At 42.7% G+C, this 21554-nt stretch overlaps 1 protein-coding gene across 1 annotated transcript in view; it reads right to left on the bottom strand.

Moving 5' to 3' along the window:
• The window catches only part of CACNA2D4 (calcium voltage-gated channel auxiliary subunit alpha2delta 4), a gene marked incomplete at both ends in the record, with an annotated part of 112643 nt that overhangs the window by 68060 nt on the left and 23029 nt on the right, over nt 1-21554 (bottom strand). Inside the window, 4 exons of the mRNA XM_081127755.1 lie at nt 13637-13708; nt 14254-14340; nt 20365-20439; nt 21000-21080. Of these exons, the coding sequence (XP_080983881.1) occupies nt 13637-13708; nt 14254-14340; nt 20365-20439; nt 21000-21080 (315 nt within the window). The remainder of the gene's footprint in view (nt 1-13636; nt 13709-14253; nt 14341-20364; nt 20440-20999; nt 21081-21554) is intronic.

Genomic DNA, 21554 nt, shown 5'->3' with positions numbered 1-21554 from the left:
TCCCATTCCTCCACGGGCAACTCTGTTCTAACTTCTATCACCATGCATTAGTTTTGCCTGCTCTTACAGTATGTGCTCCTTTGTATCTGCCTTCTTTTGCTCAATATAATGTCATTAAGATCCATCCATGTTGTGTGTTTCTATTGCCGAGTAGCTCTCTAATGTGTGGATACACAGTTGGCTTTTACATTCACCTATTCATGGGCCTTTGGGGTGTTTCCAGTTTGGGGCTATAATAAATAAAGCTGCTACAAACATTCTTGAGCAAGTCTTCTTGTAAACATATGTTTTCATTTCTCTTTGTGAATATCTAGGAATAGAACTGCTGGGTCATATGCTAACTGTATGTTTGCTTTTATAAAAAACTGCCAAACAATTTTTCTAAGTTGTTTTATTATACTTCCACTAGCAATGTATGAGTTCCAATTTCTCTACATTTTTCATAATCTGGTGTTACCAGTCTTTTAGATTTCAACTATTGTAAAGTGTGAAATGGAACCTCACTGTAGTTTTCGTATCTCTGATTACTAATGATGATAGCATCCTTCATGTATTTATAGGAGAGGTGTACTTGTGATGTGTCTGCCCAAGTATCTGGACCATTTTTTATTGTGTCATTAGTCTTTTTGTTAATGATTTGTAGAAGTTCTTTATATATTCTGGGTACAATCGGTGCCCTGCTTTTTCATTTTCTTAATGGTGCCTTTTGATGAGCAGAACTTTTTGCCTTTGATGAAGTCCGATTTATCAAGTTTTGTTATGTGCTTAGTGCTTTTGGTGTTTTGTCTAAGAAATCCTTGCATAACCTCAGGTTGTGAAGATTTCCTCCTACATGTTTTTGTAGCAACCTTATAGTTTCCACTTTGACATTGAGGGCTATTATCCATCTCAGATTAACTTTTGTGTATGGTGTGAATGGCTCAGTGTTTGTTTTATTGTACACTTATCCAGTTGTTCTAGGAACATTTGTTAAAAAGATTTGCCTTTCTCCATTGATTTGCCAAAGTGTCTATTGAAAGTCAATTGATGGGGTTCTTGAACAAGGTGGCAGTGTAGGTAACCACTGTACCCGCTGCCTGCCACAACCACATCAAAATTACAACTAAAATACAGAACAACCATCACTCAGAACCTCCTGAAGTCTAGCTGAACAGTAGTCCTACAACCAGGGAACTGAAAAAGCAGTGGACAGATCGGGGCTGAATCGCAGAGACACGGCCTCGGGCCCACACCCAGTGCTGCAGTTTAAACCCAGGAGGGAATCTTAGCAGCAGAGGTTTCCCAGAGGAGGGAGGGGTCCCAGCCCCACAGCAGGCCCCCAGCCCTGGGCTCCAGGGCTGGGAAGAGAAATCCCCACAACTTCGGGCTGTGAAATCAGCAGGGACTGTGGCTGAGGGTCGCGGAGGCTTCAGGAGCCCCAGCAGCTCCTCCTAAAGGGCCCAGCACGGACTCACTCAGACGCTCCCTCTGAGCCCAGCGCCGGGCAGCAGCTTGAAAGGTCCTGGGACACTCGGGGAGGAACTAACCTGCCTGAGATCCGGGCGAGAGGTGGGGGGGCGGCTTCCTCCCAGGCAGAAGAGCTGGCAGAGGCCGTTGCTCCTTTGGTGAGTCCTCCCCGCACACAGCCGGCAGGCAGGCGCCATGTTTGAATCGCCAGCACCTGACTCACGCCTTTGGCCCCGCCCCGTGATTCCCGGAGGCCCCGCCCCTCCCCACTTGCAGCTCATCCAGGCCGTTTCCAGGGGCTTTTCTATGCAAGTGGCCTCTTGAGCCTCATGCTTAGGACTTTCCTAAAATCTCTCAAACAAGCAGCAGTGGGCCCCATACGGCTTAATAAGTGGCCCCAGGCCTGGCACTAGCAGCAGCCTGCATTGGCTCATAGCTTGGCCTCTCCTGGACACCGCCAAGCCCAGAACAAGTAGCAGCCAACTATGGTTTGCTGTGTAGCTCATGCTGGATGGCCCTGGGCAAGGCACTGGCAGAGGCTGACAGTTCACCTCCCCGGAGGCCCCAGAGACAGTGCACCCAGTGGTCAGACTCAACCACGCTGGATTACAACCCTACCACATCCATGAGTGACACACTCAAGGGGCACACTTAGTGAACACCGAAGCTCCACTGAAGTAAATCCTGCTCCATAGGGGTCTCTCCAGCACAGCAGCTCTTTGGCTATAGTTGCAGCTTGTCCTCACAGCTGATTGCCTGGGGGTCAATTCCTCCTAGTGATGCCACCAGCAACCAAGGCTCAACTACAACAGGACAGTGCACACAGGGGAGCACCTAAAAGGTCCATCTCAGGTGACTGAGGAGGCTGAGCCACTGGACCCTACAGGACACCTACTACACAAAGCCACTCTACAAATTCCAGGAGACTTAGCAGCTCTACCTAATACATAGAAACAAACACCTGGAAGCAGCCAAAATGTGGAGGCAAAGAAACAAAGTCACAAAGGAAAGAACAGAAGAAATCTCCAGAAAAGGAACTAAATGAAATAGAACCAAGCAAGCTACTAGATACAGAGTTCAGAATTATGGTTATAAGGATGCTTAAGGATATTAGTAAGACTATTAAAAAAAAACAAATGAGACCATTGATGACATAATAAAGTACCAATCAGAAATGAAGGCTACATGAACTGAAATGAAGAATAATTTACATGGAATCAACAGTAGAGTAGAGGACCCTCAGAATCAAATCAGAAATTTGGAACATGAGGAAACAAAAAGCACCCAACCAGAAGAGCAAAAAGAAAAAAATAATCCAGAAATATGAAGATAGTGTAAGGAGCCTCTGGGACAATTTCAGGTGGCCCAACATTAGTATTTTTGTGATGCCAATAGGAGAAGAAAGAGAGCAAGAAATTAAAAACCTATTTGAAAAAATAATTACAGAAAACTTCCCCTACCAGGGGAAAGAAATAGATTTACAATTCCAGGAAGCACAGAGAGTCCCAAACAAGAGGAACCCAAAGAGGCCCACACCTAGACACATCATAATTAAAATGCCAAAGGTTAAAGACAAAGAGAGAATCTTAAAAGCAGCAAGAGAAAAGTAGTTAGTTACCTACAAGGGAGCATCCATACAACTGTCATCTGATTTCTCAACGGAAACCTTGCAGGCCAGAAGGGAGTGGCAAGAAATATTCAAAGTGATAAACAACAAGAACCTACAACCAAGATTACTCTACCCAGCAAAGCTATCATCAGCTTCTCAGACAAGGAAAGCTAAAGCAGCTCATCACCACCAGACCAGCACTACATGAAATGTTGAAGGATCTTCTTTAAGAAGAAGCTAATGAACAAAAGAATCTGACAAACTAAATAGATCCAGAGAGACTGACACATGCAACAGATGACCATATTTCAGAGGGAAGAGGGAAGGGGGGTGGAGGGTGGGAAGAGATTAACCAAAGAAGTTATATGCATATATGCATAACCCATGGATACAGACAATAATGGGGTGAAGGCCTGGGGAGGGAGTGGGAGTGAAGTGGAGGGGGTCAATTTTGGGGGGAAATGGGACACCTGTAATACTTCCAACAATAAAGATAAATTAAAAAAAAAATCAATCGATGACATGTTAGTTTATTTCTGGATTCTCAATCATTTTTACTATTCTTCTGTCAATACCACCCTGCTTGATTACTGTAGTGTTATGATTAGTTTTAAAGTCAGGTAGTGTGAATCATTCAAATGTGTTCTTTTTCAAGATAGTTTTGGCCATTTTAGGTCAATTGCATTTTCAAATAAATTTTTGAATTGTCTTCTATGTTCAAATTTTGATTGGGATTGTGCTGGATCTATAGATCAATTTTGGGAGAATGGACATCTTAGCAATATTGATTTTACAACCGATAAACATGGTTATATCTTTCTCTCTATTTAATTTTATATTTGACATTCTTTCTACAATGTTATGAAGTTTTCAGTGTAGAAACTATAAAGTTCTCTATCTATCTATCTATCTATCTATCTATCTATCTATCTATCTATCTATCATCTATCATCTATCTATCTATCTATCTATCTATCTATCTATCTATCTATCTATCTATCATCTATCATCTATCTATTGATCTAATCTATCTATCATCTATATATCTTTGTTAAATTTATGACTAAAGTATTTTATGTTGTTTGGACCTTAAAAATAATTTCACCATCCAATTATTTGCCGCTGTATATAAAAATACAATTGATTTTTATAGTATTGACCTTGTGTTCTGTGAACTTACTAAATTTATCTATTAGTTTCAGCAGTTGTTTTGCAAATTCTTGAGATTTTTTTTTTTATGTAAACAATTACCTTGTCTGTGAATTAAGACAGTAAAACTCTTTTGTGCCTTTTTTTTTTTTTTGTCCTTGTAAGGTCCAGTGCAGTGTTGACCAGAAGTAGTGAAAGCAGACACCATCCCTCGATCACACTCTTAGGGGGGACATGTTCATTATTTCACCAGTAAAAGTTAGCTTTTTCATAGAAGCCTTTTATCAGATTGAGGAAGTTTCCTACTGTTCCCAGTTAAATTTTGTCAAATGCTCTTTTAGCTTCTGTTGAGATGACCAAATGGTGTTTCTCCTTTATTCTGTTAATGTAATGAATTACATTGATTGATTGACTTGAATGTCAAACTAGCCTTACATTCTTGGGATAACTCCACTACGTGTTGTTGTTTTCATTAGTCTTACATTTGCATACATTATATGCCTTACAACACAATGTCAAAATTTTTACTTTAAATAGTTGTCCTTTTGAGAAATTAAAAGAATAATAAAGCCTTATATTAACTCACATATTTCCTATGCGTTCCATTTCCTCATGCAGATCTTCCATTTGCATCATTTTTCTTCAGCCTAAAGAACTTCCTTAAGCATTTTTTAGTGCAGTTCTGAGGAAACAAACTCTGTTCTATTCTATCAAAAATTGTCTTTATTTCACCTATTTTGGGGGGAGGATATTTTCTCTATATGTATATAGAAATTTGAGTTGATAGTCTTTTTCTTTTGGCATTTAAAAATATTTTCTTGTTTGAGAAGTCAGCCATCATTCTATTACTGTGTTCCTCTATCTGTTTTTAGAATTTTCCCTTATCTTTGATTTTTAGTAGGTATATTATGATGTGCTTAGGTGTGATTTTCTTTCTTTCTTTTTAAAAAAATATGTTTTTTTAATTGATTTTAGAGAGAGAGGAAGGAAGGGGGAGAGAGAAAGATAAATACATTAATGAGAGAGAAACACTGATCGGCTGCCTCCTGCAGAGCTCCTACTGGCAATCAAGTCAGCAACGCAGGCATGTGCCCTGACTAGGAATTGAACCGGTGACCTCTTGGTGCACCGGATGACTCTCAACCACTTAGCCACACTGTCCAGGCTTCTTTTTCTTTTTATCCAGCTTGGTGTTTGCTAATATTCTTATATCTGATGATTGATGTGTTGTTGTTTTTTTACCAAATTCAGGATATTTAGGGCATTATTTTTTCAAATATTTTTTTTCTGCTCCATTTTTTCTCCTTTCTTCTGGTACTCCAAGGACATATGTTAAACCACTGGTAACGGAGGGGTATTTTTTCCCCCCAAATTGTCTTTCTGTTGTTCAGATTAGTTTATTTCTATTTATCTGTCTTAAAATTCACTGCCCCATTTTTTCTTCAATCTGCTGTTGAACCCATCCAGTAAAAATTTTAAAAATATATTAAAAATTTGTTTAAATTACAGTTGACATACAATATGATATTGGATTTGGGTGTACAAAATAATGACTAGAGATTTATATAACTTATGAAGTGATCACCTGGGTAAGTCTAGTACCAATCTGACACCATACATAGTTATTACAATACTCTTGGCTATATTCCCTATGCTGTACTTAACATGCTCATGGTTATTTTTGTAACTGGCAATTTGTACTTCTTAATCCCTTTCACCTTTTTCACCCAGCCTCCCAAGTCCCCCCCCATCTGACAACCATTAATTTGTTCTCTGTATCTATGAGTTTATTTCTGTTTTATTTGTTCATTTTGTTTTTTAAGTTGCACGTGTAAGTGAAATCATACAGTATTTGTCTTTCTCTGTCTGACTTATTTTGCTTAGCATAGTACCCTCTGGGTCCATTCAGGTCACAAATGTTGAGATTTCATTATCTTTTATGGATGAGTAATGTTTTATTGTATATATGTACCATACCTTCTTTATCCACTTGGTGGACACTTTGGTTACTTTCATATTTATTGTAAATAATGCTGCAAAGAGTATAGGGATACATATGTCTTTTTGAATTAGTATTTTGGATTTCTTTGGATAAATACCCAGAAGTGGAATTGCTGGGTCTTTTTGTGTCTCTTGTTACAGCCTTTGTTTTAAAGTCTATTTTGTCTGATCTAAGTATCGCTAACACTGCTTTTGTTTCATTTCCGATGAAAATATCTTTTCCATCCTTTCACTTTCAGTCTGTATGTGTTTCAATCTGAAGTGAGTCTCTCATAGACAGCATTATGTATGGGTCTTGTTTTCTTATCCATTCAGCCATCCTATGTATTTTGTTTGGAGCATTTAATCCATTTATACTTAAAGTAATTATTGATAGGGATGTAATTATTGCCATTTTATCATTCATATATCTGACTTTTTTCTTCTTCTTAATGAAGTCCCTTTAACATTTCCTGTAATACTTACTGGTTTGGTGGCGATGAACTACTTTAGCTTTTTCTTGTCTGGGAAGCTCTTTAGCTGTCTTTCTATTCTAAATGATAGCCTTACTGGGTAGAGTAATCTTGGTTGTAGGCTTTTGCTTTTCATCACTTTGAATATTTTGTGCCAATCCTTTCTGGCCTGCAAAGTTTCTCTTGAGAAATTAGCTGACAGTCTTATAGGAGCTCCCTTCTTATTTGGGTCCCATTTTATTCGGGACTCTCTGTGCTTCCTGAACTTGTATGTCTATTTCCTTTGCCGGGTTAGGAAAGTTTTCCATTATTATTTCTTCAAATAGGTTCTCAATCCCTTGCTCTCACTCTTCTCTTTCTGGTATCCCTATTATGCAAATGTTGGTATGCTTGATTTTGTTCCCAAGGCCCCTTAAACATTTTTTGGATTCTTTTTGTTGTTTTGATTGGGTGTTTTCTGCTATCTTGTCTTCCAAATTGTTAATTTGATCCTCTGCTTCATTTAATTTACTGTTGATTCCTTCTAGACTATTCTTCATTTTAGTTATTGTACTCTTCATTTCAGACTGGTTCTTTTTTATGTTTCTTATCTCTTTGTTAGAGGTCTCACCAAGTTCAACTATTCTTCCTCTATGTTTATTGAGCATCCTTATAACCAGTGTTTTGAACTCTGCATCTGGTAAATTGCTTGTTTCCATTTTATTTAGTTCTTTTTCTAGAGTTTTGTTCTGTTCTTTCATTTGGGACAGGTTTCTTTGTCCCCTCATTTGGCTGACTTGTGTTTGTTTCTACGTATTAAGTAGATCTGCTCTGTCTCCTGATCTTGGTAGAGCACCTTATGTAAGTAAGCACCTTATGCAAGTAAGCACCTTATGCAGAAGGTGTCCTATGGGGCCCTGTAACACAGTCTCCCTGGTCACCTGAGCTGGGTGCTCCAGGAGTGTCCTTTGTGTGGATTTTGTTGTCCTGCCTGTTGATTGCTGTTGGAACATCAGTGGAAGGGATTGACCCTCAGGCTAATTGGCTGTGAGGAATGGCCATGACTACAGCCAAGAAGCTTTTGTGCAGGGGCTGACCCCACTGAAAAAGATTCATTTTATTGGGGCTCTGGTACCTGCTGAGTCTACCCTTTGGGTGTGCCATTTGTAGAGGTGGTTGGGTGGTGCTCTGTTGTGGTCTTAAGCCAGCCACCAGGCGTGTTGGCTCTGGGGCCTTTTGGGAGGAGCTCTGATGCAGGCCAAGGTCAGCTGCTGCCTGTACCTAGTCTGGGGCCACTTGGTATGGGCTACAAAGTGATCTGCAGATGGTTGCAGCTCAGAGGTGCCCGGGAGAGGCTAAGCTGCAAACTGAGGCTGGCTGCTGCAAGTGCCAGGCTTGTGGTTGCTTAGCAAGAGGTATGGACATGCCAAAGCCAGATGCGGCTTGTTTGGGTTTTGTGGACCTTTGAGAGATTTTAGGGTAGTCTGCAGCATGAGCTGAGACAGGCTGTTTGTATGGAAAGCTGCTGAAAGAGGCTTGGGTGGGCCCACAAGTTGGGTGGTACAAGGGTCTCGGAATCACCAGTGAGGGGCTAACAGTGTTAACCAGGTTGATGGAACCTCAGACTGATGACTGCCTGTTCCTGAAGGCTGTGATGGGGAAAGGCTCAGCAAAGGAACAATGGAGCCTGCGAAGTGCTCCTTCAGTCCTGGCCCTGAAGTCAGACAATTCAGTTTCCCCCTATATGTCCCTGGTGTGTTTTGAGCTGTGGCCCCAGTGAGTGAATGTAAGTCCATGCACAGGCCTTTAAGACCTGCAGTACCTGGGAGTCCAGCTGCCCTTATCTCACTCAGTTGCCATCCCACTGGTTTTCACAGCCAGGAGTTATGACGACTTCTCTTCCCAGTACTGGAATCTTGGGCTAGGGAGCCTGGTGTGAAGCTGGGATTCCTGACTCTTCAGGGGGACCTCTGCACTGAGATATCCTTTCTGATTTTGTACAGCCACACATGGGTGTGGGAACAGCCTCTTCTGTGTCTCCACCCCTCCTACCAGTCTCTACATGGCCTTTTCTTTATATCCTTGGTTGTAGGACTTCTGTTCAGCTAGATTACAGGTGGTTCTCAATGATGGTTGTTCTGTAATTAGTTGTAATTTTGAAGTGGTCATAGGAGGAGGTGAGCACAGTATTTACCTACTCTGCCATCTTGGCCAGAACTCCAATCCAGTAAAAATTTTATTTCAGATACTGTATTATTCAGTTCTAAAAACTGTATTTGGTTCTTGGGGTAGTTTTATGCTGTGTCAAATTAACTAAGCTGTAACTACATTTCCAGATTCACTTCCCTGTATGGTTCCAAGTTCAGGGTTGTCCAAAAGAGAAGTTTGCATGAGATTTTTAAGGCAAACTTGAAGCAGCAACCATTTTACACACTAAAAGCACTTGTAGCTTGCTCTGAGCTGTTGGTTTACCTTCTTGGCCTGAGTAAGTAGCCACACTCAAAGCCTCCTCAGCAGCCACTGGGTCTCCTTCCTTTTCTCTGAGACCCGAGCCCTGTGAGTGTGTGGCTCCACATGAAGGGCTCTTTCTGCAGATCACTGACGTCACTGTGGTTGGAGGTAGTGAGAGACAAATTTGGATTTTAGGTTTTCCTCATAGGTTCCTGTTTTTCCTCGGGGGTTCCAGTTTGTTCTTGCTTTCCCCACATATCTTCCAGCTTTCCTTCCCAGCTGCTGCCCTGCTGTCCTACGATGACTTCTTGGTCACCACTAGATGCAGAGATACCAGCCTTCTGTAAACTTCACCAGCTCCCACAGTTTCACAAGTCTAGCCCCTAGAATAAAGCCCTATATTCATATCACTTGTAGTGGTTCTGCTTCTTTAATCAAATGCTAATCATTTCTCTTGAGATTCTCCATCTATTCACTCACTATGGCCATCTTTTTTTTATTCCTTATGCAAATTTATCATACCCTCTTTAAAATCCTTCTTCTAATTCCCATAGCTGGGTCATCTCCATAGTTAAGTTTAAGTTTACTATGTTTTTCTCTTAACGATGTGTCACACTTCCCTGTTTCTTCACATGTGTAATAATTTTTTTTGTATACTGGCTGTTGTAAAGAATAGGTTGTACACACATTGTCTTCCTCTGAAGAGTGTTGATTTTTATTTTATCATCAGATAAATCATTTTCTGGTCACCTTGAGCTTGTGGAGACTTGGACTTACATTTTTGTTAGGGTGAGTCTGTTTCAACTTTGTCTTTCGGTTTAGGGTGAATCCCTGGGTCTTGACACATAGTCTTCCTTCCAAAAGTGCAGCTCTTCTGTGCTTTCTAAGGAAACCCTATGGCATTTACTAAGCTTCCCCACCTCAGTGGGAATCAGATTCCAAACTGAGCACCCCCCCCATCCATTACCACCAGCAGCAGCTGAAATACTCTTCAGCCTTCATTTCTGCCTGCTTTTGGTCACTTCCATGTGCCTTTATAAAGTTTGTATTTTAATATACCTTCCAGATTTATAATTATCATCTGGGGGAAGGTGAGTCTAAATGCAAGCTACTCCTTCATGACCAAGATCAGATCTTTGAGTCATCTTTTAAGACTAAAGCAAATGGAGAGAGAAGGGTGGGGTGGGGAGTCCCTGAATCCTGTTAATTAATGGAAAGAGAAAACTGGAGAGGTTTGGAGGGTGAAAGTAAAGAGGTGTATTAACAATCTCTCCCTTCAATAGATTGCCTCCCTGTGCTGGAAAAGAAAAGCATGTGAGTATGTTCTGTGTGAGAGAGAGAGGTAGAAAAAGAGAGAGAGAGCACCACAGAGCACTCTAATTCTGTCTCCTTGGATCCAGTGCATGGGGATTAGAGGAACACGCGGTGAAGCTGCCCTAATGCCTGTGCCAGCTGCGTGTGTGTGCACATGCGCACATACCACACACCCCAGTTAGCAGGGTTAACTTGCAAGAACCTGTCTGCCTCTCTCCCTCCTCCACTACTAAATATTTGTTCTAAACTATCAAACAACATGAAAATGATAAAAATAGTCCTAGATCAGATGCTCCAGGATACTCTGTTTTTCATGATTTGTTCTTTTAAACATGTCCCAGGATATCTGGCCAGGATGCTACTGATGGGTTAGAAATTATGACACCTGTTATTGGGGCAAACAGCCTTCTATCAATGTGGCAAGTAGAAGGTGTACATGGCAAACATGGACTTCTTACAAGTTTTATATACCAGATATTGGCCCAGATTGTGTTTTTAACATTTTTGGAATTAGATGCACACATTAAAAAATATGGATTCCTGGCTATCTCCTTTAGATTGCCTGTGTACTCCCCAGTTTGCCATAGTTGCCAGCACTCCCAGGATTGAGGCTTATCCCTTCTCTCACTCACATTTCTGAACATGGCTTATCTGGTCCCATAGGTTTTTGAGTTTGTGGATCCTGTCCTAAATCATGCTGGGATTGTACTACTGTGCTTGGTCATGTCACCATAGTTGTGTGTCTGGAGTTTAGGGGAGATTTAGAAAGGCCTGAATAATCTGTGAGAAATAGGGATGCATATAAAATCCCCTGGGGAAAACAACAAAACAAGTCACCTGCCAGGAGGATGGCTTGAGTGAAAAGAGATACCTGCATGCTTTAAGAAAGCTTCCCTGGGCCTAGACCTGAAGAGCGCTGCTACTGAGGAACACACTTGCCAAGTGAGTTGCACCACTGAGCTGAGAGAGGACTGGGATAGATTGATTGGCAGGCAAGCAAACAACGAGACTGCCTGTGACTCTGAGAAAAAGAGAGGACATGAAGGAGAAACAGAGCAGCTGGTAGTGAACCAAGTGGAGCACCATTGGGGAAGAGTGGCATCATTATGGACCAGAGCAGTGAGAGGCTGGATTCCACCACAGTGGCCCTTGTACCAGCAAAATGTCCCCCACACAGTGCAAGTGCAGTAGCTTCTGGCATGAGAGTAGAGAGAGGGAAGATGAAAGAGGGTGGAGTTTTGATATGATGGGGTAAGGAAGCAGAGAAGACAATGGACTGTAAAGGTAGACTAGAAATGCTATTCTAAAGGGATTTGGAAAATCTTTAAGGCTGGAGAGTGAGTTGAGAATTCAGGGCCAGTCCTATAAAAAGGCTTTATAAAGTAGTGGTCAGGAGTATGGGGTCTAGCCCTGGCCGGGTGGCCTGGTTCATTAGAGCGTTGTCTTGTACACTAAAAGGTTGCAGGTTCGATTCCCAGTCAGGGTGTGTACAGGAGACAACCAATCAATGTTTCTCTCTCTCTCCCCCCATCCTTTCCTCTCTCTAAACATATCCTCAGGTGAGGATTAAAAAAAAAAAAAGAGTGTGTGGTCTAGAATCAAATCCACGTGGTGGCCCATGTGGTAATCACCTAGGTGACCCTGGGCAAGTTTATAACCTCTGCATTTCCTCATCTGTACCATGGGGATAGGATAGTACCTACTTCATAAGGTTGTGAGTGTCGAGTGAGTGAACACTTATTAAGTGCTTAGTCCAGTTTCTGCCATTATTACTATTATTTTATTATAATTAATAGTAGTAGCAGTAAGGCATGAACATGTGCGTGTTACGACATGTCCATCACAGTTGTGACCATGATCATCACCACCCTACTTCTTTATGTCCAAGCACCTGTGTGTCAGGAAGCCTTTCTTAAATTAAAAATTTAACTCGGATGATTTATTAGCAGCGATGCACACGTATCAAAAGGGTGCGCTGAGGTTTCTGGAGAAGCTCAGGCTGCCTGGGTCAGGTTAGGGCTCTTCCTTGGTGGCTTTGAGAAGTGTGAAAGCAGCATGAGAAGGAAAGGAAGTTCAAAGAGCCACACCCACTTCATAAGCTGGTCTGAATTCGATACAGTAGAGTCACACTCAAATCTGTCTTGAAGTTGCCGTATGCCATGGGCACGTTAAAGTTTTCGTTGTAGCATCAGTCCTACCTTAATGCTCTGGCAGGGCTGGGCAGGGGAGGGCACCCTCGTGCATATGCGTGGGGGTCTGGATGGGATCAAGACGGAGGCTCATGGAAGAGACCTCTATTGTTTTGGATCAGGAGGAGCAGCTGCTGAAATAGATGGTCTCACATCACTGGTACTGCCCAGTCTGCCTAAAGGAGGCCTTTCTCAGCCCAGAACTTAAAGAAAGAAGGCAGCTACCACAGAAATCAGATATTGGTCCCGGTGACAGTCAGTCTGTGTATCTCAAAGGAATGCAATGAATTGCCTTTCCTTCCCAGTGCTTTCTTGTTTGGCTTCCATGGAGGTCTGTGTTTGTAGAAGAACTTGGGTCTAATTGTTGCAGACAGATGCCTGTGTTCTTTTAGCTGAGACAGATGGGCAACAGGAGGAGGAGGTGGGGGTGGCTGTGAGGGAGGAGGTGACATTTGTAAATATGTCAAGGGACAATGAAAATTCACTGAAAATGCATTGGAACCTTTCAAGCGAGAAGGTGAAATGATCTTTTATAAGTGATGTGTGGGTCTGTGAAGACAGTAATGGTGTCAGTGAGGGTATCGATTCTTGAGCATCTGTGGTTACAGTGGATAAAAATCAGCTATAGAGAAGGGCAATTATTTTTAACCTCTTTCCATATAACATGTTTTACAGGAGCTGCTAGCAATTTGCAAAATTAACTGTCACTTTTCTCCTTTCCATCATAAACAGCGAAAGGGCCAAGTAGCAGGCAGCATAAGGAAGAAAGAAGAGTTGTAAAAACTCGGGCTGACCAGCTGCCTCGCGTCGTAGTCACCCAAGAACCCGGCCTTGATGTGAGCGACGGTTCCTGGGCCTGATGCTTCTCTGGGGCCGATGCACACTTGGATTTGCTCTCTAACCAAACCCTCTAGCCTACAGCAAGCTCTAAGGTCTGAAGTTCTAATTTAACTAAGTCCGTGTTCCTTGTCATCACCCCCAACTTCAATTAACGGCAATGCTGCCTTCTGGGACCAGAGCCTGGCTTTTTTTCTCTAGTACCTTACCCCTTTGTCCAGCGGAACCTTCACGTCCATAGAGAGAGAACCCGTTTCCCCATTGATCATGGCTGTTCTGAGCTTCAAGAGAAAAAGAATGGAATTAGTTCCTTGGCTCACACTGGAGGGTGGAGCTTTACTGGCCAGATTGTAGGTGATGCCTGGGAACACTTTTGTTTCTTTCCTTTTTCCTCTGAGCAGAGCACCGAGAAGAATAGAGACCAGATTCTAGGTTCCATTTAGCTTATAATTCTGGAAATTCACTAAGATACTGTTCCAAAGTGTACTGATATATGAGGGAACATAGTGTCATATTACCAAGACATACTTTCCTCTAGGATGAGCTACTGACACCAAACGCCAGACTAAAACACCTCTAGAACTCCAACTCTGTAGCTTATAAACATGAGCTCATGCAGTCTCAGTAATCCTTGTGATTCAGGAAGATATTGTTATATCTTTACAGTTATTTGAAGAATTGCCCATTATAGGAATTGTTACTGGTTTGGGCTTGGAAGGCTCCACCGAGATGTAGAGAGTGGTTTAGAGCTTCCAGCCACGCAGCTTGCTCATGTATTGGCCATAGAGCTAAACTAGCTCCTTCTCCTCCCACTTTCCCCACTCACGATTTCAGCTCGGTCCTCCCACTCCACTTCAGAGAGATCCACGCTGTTGTAGTTAGGTTTGGGTTTTAGTTTCTTCCCCTCTTTGTACTAGAGTGGGCAGGTCAGAAAGAAAAACATGAGGTTTACTTAAGGGCCTGCTCAAGTTTCATCTCTTCTATAAAGCCTTATGGGTATATTTATAAGATCAAAGAATCTCAGTGATTCCTTAAGGTTATTTGGGCCAATGTTTAACCCAAATGCAGAGCTTTCCTGTTAACATTTGTGACAGGTGGTCTCACAGCCGCTGAGTGAATATTTCCCATGGGAGGAGCTCCCTCTTTTTAAGTAAGCTTGTCATAGTTTGGGGCAGCTCCGATTGTTAGAAAGTTCTTCCTCATACAGAACTGAAATCTGCCTCCCTGTAACTTTTACTCACTGGTCTTAGTTATTTACCTGGAGCTACACAGACTGTCTTCCCTTTGATAACCCTTGAGATTTCTGAAGGTGCTTGTCATTCCTAAGACTTCAGTTCTCCAGGCCAAACATTCCTAATTTGCAAATGCCTCAACTCCCTTGGAACATGCTCTACTTTGTCAGTGTCATTCCCAAAATGGAGTGCCTAAGACAAAAGTCAATATTTCAGATAGCGTCTGACTGGTGTGGTGTGTGGTCCAACTATCACACTGCTGCCTCTGATTCTGCCGGACTTCCAGGACAGCTGCCCTGACAGCACAAATCGAGTTTTCAGCCTGTTAATCTCCTGGGCCTTCCTCACGTGACACACTGTTAAATTACGTCTTTACAATCTTAAGCTTGAGGACTGAGTATTTTGCAGAAATTTTCATGCATCCCTAATATACTTCATCTGGTTAGTTTCAGCTCATTGTTTTGGAAAAATACTTCCTGAATACTAATTTTCTCACTTACTGTATTAGCCATACCTTCCGGACTTTGTGGCATCTGCCTTCTGTGTTTTCATCTTGTTGATAGAATTTTTTGAGTGGGACAGAACCAAGGGCAGACATATTCTGCAATGCCCAATAAAAGATCTATTTCCAGCTTGACATAGAGTCATTAACCAGCACTCTTTGAATGTTATTATTATTTTCTTACCATGACTTTTCTCTCCCCCTCTCTCTCTCTCCCTCCCTCCCTCCTATTAGGCCTGCACCACTTCCCAGGTTTAGCTTAGTAATAGATCAAATAAAAAAAGAGAATAGACCTCTGGTCAAGACGGCAGTATAGGTAAATGCAGTACTCACATCCTCCCACGACCACATCAAAATTGCAACTAAACTACAGAACAATCATCATTCAGAAACACTTAAAATCTAGCTGAATAGAAGTTCTATAACTAGGGATTTAAAGAAGAAGCCACATTGGTACTGGAAGGAGGGGCAAAGATGCAGAAGGGGCTGGTTCCACACCCATGTGTGGCAGATAAAAATTGGGAGGGATATCTTGACTGTGGAGGTCCCCCATGAGGAATGAGGGGTCCCAGCCCCACACCAGGTGCCCAGGGTTCCAGTGTTGAAAAGAGAAGTCCCCATAACTTCTGGCTGTAAAAACCAGCTGGAATTGAGGCTGAGTGAGACAGAGGGTTGCTGGTCTGAGGTGTTTCTCTTAAAGGGCTGGCATATGGACTTACTTGGACTAACTCTCTCTGAGCTCCAGCACTGAGATAGCAGCTCAAAAGGCACCAGGAACATATAGGGAGAAACTGAATCATCTGGCATCAGCGCAAGAGCTAGGGGTGGGGGGCAGCCTTCTCCCAGACAGAAGTGCAGACAGAGGCCATTGTTTCTTTGATGAGCCTTCCCTGCAAAGAGCCAGTAGGCGAGTGCCATATCTGAGTCTCTGTCAATCTAGTTATCATTCTGTGCCCCACCCTGGTGATTCCCTGCCCCACCCTGGTGCACCACCAAACTTATAGGACTACTCAGGCTGTTTCCAGTGTCTTTTCCATACAAATGGACTGTTTTGTCTCAAGCTTCAGACTTTCCAAAAATCTCTCAAACAAGCAGCATCTGGCCTCAGCATGTCCCATACCTCTTGTTAAGTAGTCCAAGGCCCAGCATGTGGTTCGCAGTTTGGCCTCTCCTGGGCACCTCCAAGCCCAGCACAAGTAGCAGCTATATGCAAATCAAGCCAGATGGCCCCAGGAAGAACACAGGTGGTGAATGACCTTAGCCTGCACCTTCTGAGAGGCCCCAGAGCCAACACACCCAGTGGGCAGCTTCAGACTATGTCAAAGCACCACCCAACCACACTCAATGGGCAGACTCAGAGGCAACAGAGCCCTGCTGAGGTAAGCTCTGTTCTGTGAGGCAGTCCCTGCACAGCTGATCCTCCACAGAGGTTGGTGGTCACAAACAGTCCTTGCAGTCAACTGACCTGGTGGTAAATCCCTCTCATTGATGTGCCAACAGCAAATAAGGCTCCACTACAACAGGAGGGTGTACAAGCCCACACAGGAGATGCCCCTGGAGTGCCCAGCTTGGATGATCAGAAAGGCTGTTCCACTGGACCCTACAGGACACCTTCTACATTAGGCCACTCTACCAAGCCTGGGAGACATTAGAAGCTCTACCTAATACATAGAAACAAGCACAGAGAGGCTGCCTAAATGAGGAAACAAATAAACATGACCCAAATGAAAGAACAGAGCAAAATTCCAAAAAAAAGAACTAAAAATGGAAAAAAGCAATCTACTATATGCAGAGTTCAAAACACTGGTTAAAAGGATGTTCAATAAACTTAAGGGAAGAGTAGTTGAACTTAAAGAGAACTTGAACAGCATATAAAAAGACATGAAAACCATTAAAAAGAACCAGTCAGAAATGAAGGCTACACTAACTGAAATGAAGAATAATTTACAGGGAATCAACAGTAGAGTAGATGAAGCTGAGAATCAGGTCAGCAATTTAATAAGGAAGCACGAAACACCCAATCAGAACAGCCAAAAGAAAAAAGAATAAATAAAAAAAATGAAGACAGTGTAAGGAATCTCTGGGTCAACTTCAAGCTTACCAACATTCACATCATGGGGGTGCCAGGAGAAGAGAGTGAGCAAGGGATTGAGAACCTATTTGAAAAAATAATGACAGAAAACTTTCCTAACTTGATGAAGGAAATAGACATGCAAGTCCAGGAAGCAGAGAGTCCCAAACAAGATGAACCCAGAGAGGCCCACACCAAGACACATCAAAATTAAAATGCAAAAGATTAAAAACAAGGAGAGAATTTTAAAAGCAGCAAGAGAAAAGCAATTAGTCACCTACAAGGGAGCTCCCATAAGACTGTCAGCTGATTTCTCAACAGAAACTTTGCAGAAGAGTTTGGCAAGAAAATTTCAAAGTAACGAAAAACAAGGACCTACAAGCAAGATGACTCTACCTAGCAAAGCTCATTTAGAATTGAAGGGCAGATAAAAAGCTTCCCGGACAAGGAAAAGCTAAAGGAGTTCATCACTACAAAACCAGTATTACATGAAATGTTAAAGGGCCTTCTTTAAGAAGAAGAAGGGAAAAAAAGATAAAAATATGAACAATAAAATGGCAATAAATACATATATATCAATAATTGAATAAAAAAAAACCCCATAAAAACCAACAAAGAAGCAGAAAGAAACAAACTCATAGATACAGAGAACATTTTGATGGTTGCTATATGGAAGGGGGTGGAGGGGATGGGTGAAAAAGGTGAAGGGATTAAGAAGTACAGATTGATTGTTACAGAATAATCATATAAAGTACAGCATAGGGAATATAGTCATTAATATTCTAATAACTATGCATGGTGTTAGATGGGTATGAGATTTATTGAGGTGATCACTTAGTAAGTCATATAATGTCTAATCACTGGGTGTACACCTGAAATGGATATAACATTGGATGTCAACTGTAATTGAAAAATAAAAAATAGCCCTGCAGGTATGGATCAGTGGTTGAACATTGACCTATAATCCGGAGATCAAGATTTGATTCCAGGTCACGGCACATGCCCTGGTTGCAGGCTCGATCCCCAGTAGGGTGCGTCCAGGAGGCAGCCAATCAATGACTCTCTCATCATTGATGTTTCTCTCTCTCTCTCCCTCTCTCTTCCTCTCTGAAATCAATAGAGACATATTAAAAATAATAATAATAATAAATAAAAAATAATTTAAAAAAGAGAAAGAGAATGGTTTCTCAGTGTAAACTAAGAATTAATCAGAGGGTTTACTTTTAGCTGAATGAGGCCCCCCTGCAGATGCTTGAATGGTTGACATCCCCTATCACTGTGCATCTTGCTTCTGGCAATTTTTCTTTTTTCAGAAAAGCCTCATCCTTATTTCTTGCCCTCGCAGGAGATCTGTAATAAAACTGCCACAATGGTATCTTTCTTTTCCTCTCCTCTTTTCCTCCTTGTCCCTGCGTGGATAATGTTCCATTCTTGGCCTTATGAATATCTACACTCATGACAAACAGCACTGTCCTACCAATTTCGACACTGGATCTGCTTCTTTTGAATAAGCTGCAACATTTTTCATTCATTTCTATTTCATAATTCCTGATGATACCTGAAAGAGCATCTTTAGCTCCTCAGATTAGGACCAGAATCCCCCTTTGTTAATTAGTCATACTTTGGGCACTGACATAAAAAGATTTCAGGTCAAAAGTGTGGCTCTTGACCCTGTTTCAATTTGTTACTAGACATGTCCTCTATTATATTTCTTTTTTGTACTCAACTATTGTTCTCCTTAATACCTATCACAAATCAGTAGTGCTTTCCTTAGGGATCTCATGAAGTTGGCTTTGCCATATCTTTTGTTATATAATAATGTTCTACATGGTGCTTTTCTCTAATTTGTTTCATTTGTGTAAGTCTATTTGTATATAGTCTATTCTCTTAATTAGACTATGAACTTCTGTTTACAGCATTCTCAGAGCATTATAAGGTCAGGCACACAGTAAGTCTACAACATGAATTGGTTGGCTGAAGTCATATATCTATCTAGATTACATAGGTGATAATAGATGGGTTTCTGACTAGTACCCCTTCATTCTACAAGTTAGCTCCAGGATCAACACATTTATTATTTCCCTAGTGAGTCATTTGTTGGCACTGGGGCTGCCCCTTACAGAACCCACTGGTATAGGTCAGTGACCCATTATGGGTTCATATGCTTCCCCAGCAGAGTCTGAATTGGGAAGACAGAGTGCTTTCCAGTGTGCCCTGATCTCCCTCTACTCTGAACCTCTATAGTTTGCCTGCAATAGCACAATCAGTTGCCTTACTCAGTAACTATCTCAACCAAATGGAATGGAATATGGCTTATACTGATCTCCCCAAATGGCACCTGGGCAGATGAGCCCCTTAGTAAATTTTTAGAAAGGTACTCTGCTAGTTATTGTCCTCAGCTATCAACCTGATTCAGTATAAGACTGGCAGAGGGGAAAGGGTTAAGATTCTTCTGGGACCCTAACTCCTTCCCCCCAATACCCCAACAATCCCTCTGAGAGGTGTGGCCATTATTGTAAAGTGCCATGACCAGAAGTAGAGCAATAGGGAACCCCTAGCCCTGGAGGCAGAACTTTCAGATGAAATGGTGGAAGTTCCTCTCTTGGCCATCTGTTGTTCAGTTGAATGCATGTGAAAATGCTCCCAATCCCTGTATCAGGATGGAGAGAGCTAGGAAGGAGGCAGGAGCACCCAAGGACACAGACCAAGACAAACCCAGGGGAGCTTTTGCTCTCCTGCCCTCCGCCTCTCACAAGACAGCTCCTCTGACATTTTTATTGTTCACTCAACCCTCATGCCCCCGTGGATCTACTGATACCACTGTCAGGCTCCAAGAAGAACTGTGGAGCTGCTGAGGCAGTGACGGGAGCATGAGTGGCTGTGTCCTGCGGGGGGAACTGCACGCTCACCACATGCTCGCTGGCCTCTTCACCAGTTAGTTCATGTATCTTTGCCTGTCTCTTCTGCTGGACTATGAACAACTCAGAAACAGGGCCTGACTTACAATTTTTCTCATATTACCCACTGGGTTCCTAGGTGGAGCCCAGCGTGTGTTCATTGTTTTAACTGTTTTATGAAGCACCCCAAACCACATAGGGTTAAGATCCCAAGACAAATAAGATCTGTACCTACCAGGGGTCGGAGGTCAGGATGTGAGAGAATGTACCCATTGTTGGTGTTCAAAAAGGCATATCCATGCACGCCAAGCTACAAAGACAAGGCCGAGGGAGACCAGAGCTGTGAGTGCTGGAGGACTGCAGGTGAGAAGGGGTTTGGGGCCACAGGCGGGTTAAAGACAGCAGCACACAGCAGCGAGTTTTCCAGATGGGAATATAACTGAGCCGGTGCAGTGCTTCAGCCATTAATTTCAAATTCCTCTCCTAATTCTACTGTTTATAGCAGCCTTAATAATGTATATCATCACTTGGCCTCTTTCCCACCATATGCTCTAGGTGCTTTGATGATAATCTCACTCGTTCCCAAAACAGGACTGTATGGCATGGAGGAGCAGATTGAGAAACTGAGGTACCAGAAGGGAAAGCACTTGCTAAAGGCCACAGAGCAAGTCAGTTCTGGTGGTAACAAAGGGTCCCAGGAGTCCAAGCCACTGTGCCTGAGCTCAATGCCTGCACATCTCTGAGGGTGGGAGGCAGGGCCCCATACCAGCTCTGGGCTTGGCTGCACTGTCTGCAGAGAGGCTCCTGAGACTGGTGGGGCAGCTCCTTGGGAGCCTGTGACTCCCACTCAGCAACTTGACTCAGGCTCACCTTGTACCGGGGCGCCAGCTTCATCAGCTCTCTCAGGGCCACATCAGAGCCCACCACCCCTAGGAGAATGCCGTGGGACCGCTGGAAGGGAGAACACCAGGGTCAGGGGGAGATCTGGCTTCCCTGAACGCAGGGCCAGACTGGACCTCAGCCCCCCCAGAGCCTGGGAGAGGAAGCCACCTGGGCCTTATGTGGTCCTTCCTCCGCAGTTAGATTTTAGGCTGAGTTCCCTGGAATAAAATCAAGAACCTGGCAGAAAGCCCCAGGAGTAATCTTAGCTGCTGGGAAGATTAATGTCCAACATTAATATTTAAGATGTAATATTTAAATGAAATACAAAGTTGAATGAAATATTCACCTTCATAGCAGAAGCTGAAGGATTGGGATCCCAGGGACCCTAATCTACAAGTGGTCTGAAACACACAGTGCCTGTAAGGAAACATTTCCTGACCAGATAGAGGAAGGAAAGCTCTAGAAATGTTCTCAACAAGCCTTTACAAACGAGTTACAGTCTGCCCGAACTGGTAGGTTAGGTACGGTTTTGCTGAAAGGCTG

The sequence above is a fragment of the Miniopterus schreibersii genome (genome assembly GCF_964146895.1).
Source record: "Miniopterus schreibersii genome assembly, chromosome: 2".
In the NCBI taxonomy this organism is placed as follows: Eukaryota; Metazoa; Chordata; class Mammalia; order Chiroptera; family Miniopteridae; genus Miniopterus; species Miniopterus schreibersii.
Note: the sequence above shows the minus strand (reverse complement) of the source record. Positions and strands in the feature narration are given on the sequence as shown.